At 47.5% G+C, this 9183-nt stretch overlaps 1 protein-coding gene across 10 annotated transcripts; it reads right to left on the reverse strand.

Moving 5' to 3' along the window:
• Positions 1-2834: 2834 nt before the first annotated feature.
• Positions 2835-7759, reverse strand: LOC143691731 (uncharacterized). Of its 10 annotated transcripts, none has more exons than XR_013179680.1 (4): positions 6609-7759; positions 6212-6267; positions 5085-5199; positions 2835-3771 (listed from the first exon to the last, which is right to left on the reverse strand). XR_013179680.1 is itself a non-coding variant. In XM_077170668.1 (4 exons), the coding sequence occupies exons 1-4, from the start codon at positions 7757-7759 to the stop codon at positions 3706-3708; spliced, it is 1404 nt and encodes a 467-aa protein (XP_077026783.1). In that variant the 3' UTR covers positions 2835-3705. The 10 variants fall into 10 exon arrangements, 5 of the variants coding, with proteins under 5 accessions (XP_077026783.1, XP_077026784.1, XP_077026785.1 ...); XR_013179681.1 differs by having other exon boundaries at positions 2835-3783; XM_077170668.1 differs by lacking the exon at positions 6212-6267 and adding an exon at positions 4695-4766.
• Positions 7760-9183: the final 1424 nt, after the last annotated feature.

Raw genomic sequence — 9183 nt, forward strand, 5'->3', positions numbered from 1 at the left:
ATCTAACTAGCCGATAGGCCAAATAAATTTTATAAACCAAATAAGCCTTAGGGAGGGAGACAAAATGATGTGTTTTATACCTAACTAAACGTTTAAATACTAGAGTGGGAAATATATCAATGCCATGAGAGCGCGTGTAAACTCGAGACCTGGAAATAGATTATATTTCAGGAATGTTTTAATAATAAATTTAAGTTCAAACCAGCCTAACAGATTGTGTTGGTCAGTCAGAAAAAGCATAACTAATAAATAAACACGCTTACATGCCCTCTTTCAGATGATTTGAGAATCACTTGGAGAATTATGGCCTGATGCAAAGATATGTTAAATTGTGGACTAGTAGCATTAACGTTAATGCTATTAAACCCATTAACATGGGTTTCCACGAATCTCCTCAACTCAGGCATATGATGTTCACCCAAGAAAGTTTGTGAAAGTTGAGACAATTGAGCTGAGACTGAGCAGCCCCAGCCAGCAAGACCCCTCTTGTGTGAGCGAAGCCCTGTTTCCACTGCCTTCCTGGAAGTGACCGGTAGAGAGTTGTGCTCTGTGATTCCTGGCAGACTTGGGCTTTGGAATGAAAGGAGACAAAGTTTAAATCCAGTTCCATCTCTAAACTGGGACAAGCCACATCACCTTTTGAACCTGAGTCACCTCATTGTAAAATGGGGATAATACATAACACCACAGAGATGTGGTCATGATGAAAGACTACAGGTAAAACTACCTATCACAGGTGTGCTCTGTGCATTCAATGAACACTGTATTTCCAAAACCACAGGAGGCTAGACTGAACTTCAGAACCTTTGGTGACTTTCGGTCTGATGATTTTGCTGAGGTAAAATTGACCACTATGTGTACCTAGGTAAGTTGCTTGAGTTCTCTAAATTTATTTTCCTATCTGCAAAATTGGAATTAATGCCTCCTTCCCAGCCTCTTGCATATGGATGCTGTGAAGATTGAGACTTTCTTTTTGACAATTCTCTATAAGCAATGAGGTAGTCATACAGATGCAAGTGATAACATCATTCTTATTATGTCCTTCAGATGAAATGATGGGTACTTTTTAAAATTTTAAGATGGGAGAGAACCTTAGACCATGCAATCTCTCTCCCAGATTTTGCCTTTGGAAAAGTGGGTCCAGAGAGGTAAACTGACCTGTTCAAGATCAACACAGCTTATTAGGGGCAGGGATAATATTAGAATTCAGTGCAGGCACCACTGGGCCTCAGCCAACAGGGAGGTTAATCCCTAATAAACTTCTTGTACCTCAAATTCCATTCCAGGGTTTTTACTTCTAGATAACCCAGACTGTAATACGTAACTACTACCCACTGCTCAGATGGCTGAAAAGATAATATTTTAACTTGTGACCATGTGTAAACCTGTAGTATCTCCAGAGTAGGCTTAGCATAGTGTCTGGTCATAGGAGGCATTAAAAATATTTATTGAATGAATAAGAGAGTGATTAAATAGAGGAATGAATGACAGAAATCTCCAAAGAAAGGAAAAAGAATTTGTTCCAACCAGCTCTTGGAGGGTATTCCAGTTTGAAACTATCATTACCCCAGAAAAGCGTTGTTTTAATCCTGATCCAATCTTGTGGTGGGCAGCCATTTATTTTAATCATGATTCAGCATTGTAGAGTGCAAAGTTTTGATTAGACTATCTCCATGGAAATGTGACATGTCCAGTTGGGGGTGTGACCATTTGATTAGCTGGACATATGACTCCATCCATTCAAGGTGGGTCTTGATTAGTTTACTAGAGTCCTTTAAAAGTGGAAATGCTTTGGAGAAACCTTAGATGCAGATGCTTGGAGAGCAGAAGTGACAGAGTCAACAGAGACAGCACAAGACCCAGACATTTGGAGATGCAGGACCCAGCAGAGGTTGCCATGTGACCTCCCTTGAGATGTTAAGCAAGCCAGAATCCAGAGTTGTGTCCTGGAGGAGGTAAGTGAAGGCCCAAAGATACTTAAAGAGGAAGCCACAGGTGGGCTACGGTGGCTCAGCAGGTAGAGTTCCTGCCTGCCATACCAGAGACCCGGGTTTGATTCCTGGTGCCTGCCCATGCAAAAAAAAAAAAAAAGAGAGGAAGCCACAAGCATCAGAAACTGGGAGCAGTGGAAACAGGAACAAGGACCAGCAGATGCCAGCCACATGCCTTCCCAGCTGACTAAGGTATTCCAGACAGCATCAACCTTTCTTGAGTAAAGGTAACCACTTGTTGGGCCTTAATTTGGACATTTTCACAGGCTTAGAACTGTAAACTTATAACTTGATAAATTTCCTTTTTAAAGCTGTCCCATTTCTGGTCTATCACATTCCGGCAGCATTAGCAAACTACGACAGAGAGCTTGGGTGGGGGCGGCCCAGAGACCAAAGAACACATCAGGCATGAAGTTGGACATGAATTTTAATTAGGACTTATGAACAGATCTTCCATAGTGGTGGCTGGTCATGGAAAATGCTCCGCAAAGCTGGTAGGGGAAGTGCAAGGGCTTATAAAGGTTTAGGATATGGGTTTAGGGCAAACGTATGAGAACAGAGTTTCCACAGGATCTCCTCCTGGTACAGGGGTCTGGAGTTTTGTTATACTCATCAAAGGAGGGGAGTTTCAATGCCTTGTTTGTGACATCCCCCCTCCCCCCCCCCCAGGAGGCCTAATGATCCTTAGTGTCTGTCCAGGCCATGGAGGCAACCATGTACAATGACCTGCTCTCACTACAGAGGGGAGTCTGGGGCCCTGGGTTGCCGCGTCCGGCTCTTGAAGCCGAATCAGGAGAGGGGCATCGAGGTTGATTTAAGAAATCAGCACTCAGGAGACAAGTATGGTTCCATCACTCAGGGCTCCCTGCTTCTTGGGAGTGAGCTCTCTTTATTATTTCTTTCTTAGTAGTTCCCCATCTTAGTAGTAGTAGTCTTATGTTTTCTTGCCTCCCTATTATATCCTCAGAACTTCCCTTATAGGAGGGAGTTCCCGCCGGCGGGAAGGTCCCGGTGGGAACCTTGTAGTACTATCTCTAGCGGGTCATCTCCCCCAGGTCACACCTGCTTCTTCTCTACCCCCCTTACAGGGGGCATTGTTTTCAGAAACTTCTGCATGCAATGATCCAGGAAGTTCTACTCCCTCTGACCGAGGGTAAATAATTGTAAATCAACTGGGACATCTGTAAAAGAGCTTGCCCAACATTAACCCCATAAATGCCTGCAACTTCTCACTGATAGGGGAAATAGGGGAATTACTTTATTCCCAGGCACAGATGTCCCTCTGGCCAGGAGGCAACATCTCACCCCTTTTTCTTTTGAGAAGTTTGGGAAGGACTCCCTGTCTTAGGTCGACCCCTAGCCCCTGCCACAGGACCCGTCATTGGAGGTGCCTGCTCCTGGCTTAGGTAGATGTGGCAAGCGGGGAAGTTGCCCGTCATTGGGTGGTCCAACAGCCTTTACTAGGCCTTCATGAGGTTCTGTGGGCGTCCCATTTTGCAGGTGGTACAGAATCTTATTAACAAAAACGCATGCAGTGACATGAAAGGAGAGAAGAACGGGTGCGACCTGCCCTCCCCGCTCCCGCCTCCCTGGGGTTTCCACTAAGTCCTTAGAAGCAAAAAAAAAGGGAAGGGGGATCAGCATATAAACAGTCATCAGGCAAAAGGAGGGAAATTGTTGTCAAACGTTGTCCTCTGGAGCAAGACGGCAGGAGTCACTGTCCCCTCAACACAGTAGTTGTGGTATCAGTGAGCCAAGGCAGGGCTGTGTTACTGGATTCCTAGAAACAAGACTTAAAAGGAGAACTTATTTTATACAATCACGGGGAGCTCAAACAAGTTCCTCTTTCAAATGCATGAAATCAATGTGAGCGATCTCCCTATCAACTCTGTGTATCTGCTGCTTCATAAATTCTATTACTCTGGATAAAATGCATGGCCCAAAAGTTATTACCAGCAAAAGTACCAGCAAAGGCCCTGCTATAGTAGAAATTAAGGTGGTCAGCCATGGCGACTGGGCAAACAAATTTTCAAACCAGCCTCGGTGTTCTCTTAATCTTTTCTCCCTGGCTTCTAATCTCTCTCCCAATTTCCTCATGGAATCTCTGACAAAGTAGAGATATGGGATGCCACGGTAGACTGTGCTGGTTTAGCAGTGGTTCGTCTGGTAGGTATGGAAGGAGACTGATATTTGGGCCTACTGCCGAATTTGGTCCTACTGCTGTGGTGATTTGTTCAACAACCAAACGTATCTTAAATATTGTTCCGGGGTCATAAGCCGATGAATGATAGACTTGAAGTCCCCAAGTTTTCCCCTTCAGCCAATTGGTTGGAGACTTTCGGGCATGGGCGGTGAAAGAGATGTTCAATGGGTTACATTTGAAACTAACGCACTCCCCAGAACCCTCCCATTTGGATGTCTCCAGTGCCCCCGTAGATTTTCTACACTGATCAGCGTCCAGCAGCTTATCATTGCTGGGTTTTCTTTTGACAGTAATAGAATCCCAAGATGAAGAAGGGGACCACCAAGCATCACCCGTGGTCTCGCATCCCCATTTAGCACAATAGAAATATTGGTGTTGGCCACAGCTATACGCCTTTTCCCTGTCCCGGCCGTCCCGGGGACAAACATAAAAAGGCCTTTTATAAAGAGCGGCCCTAGCTCGAGGGTTTATACACCCAGCAGGGAATTGGGTACACTCGCATGTATTGCTCGTGCAGACACTTCTCCCAGGTTTGTTTGGATCAACAGAGGGAATGTCAAAGTCATCTGCCCCTGCAATTAACTGACATAAATCAACTTCGAGGGAGGGCCACCACTGTCCCATGGGATACCTACTGTCAGTTTTGGTAGCCACGATATCACCACTGGGATTCAGAATTTGCCAGGTTTGTTTCACTGGTTGGTGGGGGTTAGAAGGTTCGGCACCTACTAAAACTCTATCAAGATGAAATCCCAACAGAATACAGCCCAGCAGCTGGGGTCCGGTCATCCTGACTGCCTGCATCACTTTGTCCCACACGTGGTGTTCCATGTACCGGAATGCCACCAAATAAAGGAATAGTTTGTGTTACAAAAATAGTGGAGGCGAACCTCTTCTGCCAAGGCCAAAATGGCAAGGTGCAGGACAAAGGTAAACAGGAGGAGAAAAACGGCAAGGAAAATCCAACGACAGAGCTGTGTTTTCTTCACACGGTCCATACGTCTCCTGCAAAACATAAAATGAAATTTTCTCAGGGCGCAAAACCCTGGAGGCCGATTTTAACATTTCCCAGCTTCTTGGGGACTTTCTTTTGGCTCAAGGTCATGGACAGGCCTGACACATCGCTCCGGCACTCATTGGTTTTTCGGCGCCGGTTGGGTAGACGCACACGGCGCCGCTAACCCTGGCCAATATTGGAGCCGGAGGCTGCCAGGCACCTGTAGAAAGGTCTTTCCATTTGACCATGGCTTCAACTGATGCAGGAATGGAAAAATGCCGCTGCGCGGCACTGTATCCTTTGTCGTACAGAAGCAAAAAGTTTAAAATGAACAATGTAAGAGAGAGTAATGCCTGTGGTCCTTGGCATTCTTGGTATACCTCACCCTCTTTTGTTTTTTGCAAATAGGTTTTGAGGTGGCGATGTGCTCTCTCAACAATCGCTTGCCCTTGAGGGTTATAAGGGATACCTGTGCTGTGAGGAAAGAATATTTGCAGCAGTTTATTGCAGGGGAGGCTCGCGGAACCTAGCTGGCTGGCAAGGCTTACAGGCTAGGCTCCCGAGAGGGGGAAGCACAGGGTATATATAGGGTTGGTGAAGGGGAGGTAACATAGGCGGGGAAACTTTGACGGACAGCTAGTATGGAGTATGTGGATTGGTTAGGGGGTGTGTACATGGTCCAATGAAAAGGAGGTGAGAAGGTGGGGTGATAGGCTCAGGAGTTGCTAGGCAGAGGGTTAGATTAGCAGGGCTTGCAAGATCAAGAGATGTTTGGACATGTCTGGGCATGTCAAGGCAAATAGAAGGAGGCAGTTTTTGAATATATGCAGCAATTCCTCCCTTTTGTTTAATAGGAGAGGAAGAGAGAGTAAAAAAGAAAAAGGGGAGAGGCGAGGCCGGCTACAGGTGCAGGAGGCCCGTGGGCACCCGTGGGGCTCATGCAGATGAGCCAGCATATGCATGAGCCACGCTCCCAAAGGGTGATCAGTCCTTAGGGTGGGCAACACTTGCTAGCCATACCTGTGCCTGTTGGCGATGGCCTGCGTCCACGAAGGGGTTTTGAAGTTCGAGAGTTGCTAGAGCAAGAAGTTTAGTTTGTTGTTTATGGCGGGAGAGTTGTTTATATATGCATTTGAATATAAGAAGAACGACAATTAGGGCAAGTAATAGGATTCCATAGAAGATGAGGTTAGAGGGTTTGAAGAAAGAAGAGAATTTTTTCATTAGGTCAGAGAGAATGGAGGCAGAGACTTGAGGGATAATTGTTTTCTCTAGAGCAAGTATGTGAGCTTGGAGTTGGTGGGTATGATTCCAGAAAGATTCATTATAAGCCGTAAAGATCCAGTCACGCAAAGTGAGGCGGGGTTGGGAGTGATTAACAGGGACAGGGGTAACACAGAGGCTGGAAAAGGGGTACCATCCATCACACATGGAAGAAGTTATGTCGTAGAGGGCTTCGATGTCTTGGGCGATTAGGTCCATCTGCTGCTGTAGATTGAAGATAGAGTGGTGCATTAGAAGGTTTAGGTCTTCTTGATTGCCGAGTGCACCGGCAGCAGTACGAGTGAGGTTGTTGATGACTTCTGCGGTGGTGGAGGTTCGGGTGAGGGCGACAGCAGCTGTAGTAGCGGCGGCTAGAGATGCGACGACAGCGGCAGCGATCGCGGCAGAAATTCTGAAGTCTCGCTTGCGGCGGAAGAATGAGGACAGCCCTTCGGTTCTGAAAGAATAGGGGAGTTGCGGGGCTACCCAGGTGGAAGCGTTCAGGGGGATCCATATTAGACGTGGCTGCAACACAATAAACGCATAAGGATATGAAACGTTCCAAAAGTTAGCGAGAATACAGTTTTGAAGGAGAGTTATGTTGGGGCAAAGATAGAAGAAGAAGGGCGGGGTGAGATGAACTGCAGCGGAGATGTTGATAGTAGATATAAGTAAGGGGTTATAGATTGGGCCGCTCAGTTGCTGCCTGTTTTTCCGGGAGCAAGTAGGGGTGGCATAGGCGGTACCTAATCTGAGCGGCTTGACGCCGGAGAGGGGGCGGAGGTCGAGGCAGGCATATTTGCCACATAAGTAATTGTCAACAAACGCGGGTAAGCCGAAGCCTGCAAGATCCGATTCGTTAGCAGCATATGGAGAATAGAGGGAGAAGGAAGGATTTTGATTACAGGGGAGAGGGTAGTAACAGTGATACCAGGTGAAATGGCTAAGTGGGAGGGAATCAAAAGTGGTCGTTTTAGTCCAGTGGGGTATAGGACAGGGATTAGTTGGCAGAACGGCGTGCTTGCGCATGGCAAAATTGTGGTGTGGCAGTGATGGGTGTTTAGCCGTGAGGTTTTCCGGGTACCACCAAGTAGCATCAAGGGTGTAGGCTAAATAGCAGGAGTAAGGACACGTTTTAGAAGTACACGTTTGACACGTTTTGGAATTACACGTTTTGTTTTTGACGTAGTCCATAATGCTAATTTCCTGTAAAAGAAGACAGGGAAGGAAGGAGGGCAGATATCCACCTGGGAGTCCTCGTCCTTGAGAATGAAAAGGAGCGCTGAGTGGGAGAAAGAGAGACATTAAGTGGGGCTTGACTGGGCAGAAGATAAGGGTTACAAGGAAGGCGGAGTGAGCAGTCGTTAAGCTGTAATGAGGGAAAGAGGGGGCTATCGGGGGTGATGAAAAGGACTCCAGGGGGGTTCTGCACTGCTGCCCAAAGTTCTCTGGGTGCTGCTGCGGATGCTGTGGGGAGAAGCATAAGCATTATTTTGCTTTAGGCTAGGGGAGGGGTTACCGCAACGCTCTCGAGCTCCGTCATATAGGCGGAGGAGTTGCCTTTTGTGAGCTCGAGGGCTGTCTTCCGGGTCATCTTTTTCAAGGATTGCTTGTGTCATTTGCCAGACCATGCACCTCGCCCGACGGCGCAGGCGTCTGGTGGTCGATGACGGCAGTGACGGTTGTGAATTTTTCTTTTCTGAGGGCTGTTCAAGGTGCATTTTTTCCAACTTCTTCTTCAGGGCTCGCATTCTGCATCGGTGGCATTTGCTTGGTCACCATGGCTGGACGGATGTTCCTTCCAGGAATCCAGATTGGCTGCGGTCCATTCTCTGGAAAGACACAAGCAAAACCGTGCCCCTGGGCAAGGAGAGGGGCGGGCCCTTGCCACGTATTGGTGGCTGGGTCACGCCAGTGAACTGAAGGGACCAGGGAAGGCCTATACAAAGGTCCCCAGTGTTTATGCAGGGAAAAGAAACAGTCTTTGATGTCTATGGTGGCTACATGTAGATGTGAGGGAATAGCTACTGGGTGTGGAAGCCCGGGCTGCGGAGAGCCCATGGGCAATATGTGCTTGTTAATTTCCCTAAGGTCATGAAGGAGTCTAAATTTGTTTGTGGCTTTTTTGTGAATGACAAAAACAGGCAAATTGTAGGGGCTGGTGGAAGGTTCGATATGACCAGCTTCCAGTTGCTCTAGGATGAGGGTTTTGAGTATTTCTAATTTATGGGAAGGTAAAGGCCACTGCTCCACCCAAATAGGCTCCTCTGTATCCCACTGAAGAGGAGTGGGTGCTGGAGGTGTTATGCGAGCAGTGGCGCAAATCATTGCGGGGGCTGTGTGGTAATGCTGGCCCCCGCGTCTGTGGGAATGGCTCGTCCCCAGAGGGCTTGGCCAATGGTGGTTAGGAAGCATTCTTGAGGGGGCTGCGTGGCAATATATGCCCCTGAGGCTGCTAGAATGTCTTGCCCCCATAAGATCTGGCCAATGGTGTTTAGAAAGAGCGGCCAGAAGGTACCGGAGTAACCTTCATTATCTTCCCATTTAATGGGAGAGGCGGCGCACAGGGAGGGAGCGGAGCCCGTGGCTCCAATGACGGAGGGTCCCTCCTCAGTTTTCCATTGGGCTATAAAACGGGTAGGCAGACATGAGATTTCTGCCCCAGAATCAACGGTGCTTGTGTACCAGCGATTATTTATTTTAATGTCGTGGGTAGGCTTGTTGGGGGT

Source organism: Tamandua tetradactyla, chromosome 7 (assembly GCF_023851605.1).
Source record: "Tamandua tetradactyla isolate mTamTet1 chromosome 7, mTamTet1.pri, whole genome shotgun sequence".
NCBI lineage: Eukaryota > Metazoa > Chordata > Mammalia > Pilosa > Myrmecophagidae > Tamandua > Tamandua tetradactyla.

Coding starts and splice junctions, on each gene's coding strand:
- LOC143691731 (XM_077170668.1), bottom strand. CDS start 7,759: ATGTCTCTCTTTCTCCCACTCAGCGCTCCTTTTCATTCTCAAGGACGA. Junction 5,200..6,608: donor TCTTCCATGTGTGATGGATG/GTACCCCTTTTC, acceptor TATGTTTTGCAG/GAGACGTATGGACCGTGTGA. Junction 3,772..4,694: donor TGTCTGCACGAGCAATACAT/GCGAGTGTACCC, acceptor TCTTGTTTCTAG/GAATCCAGTAACACAGCCCT.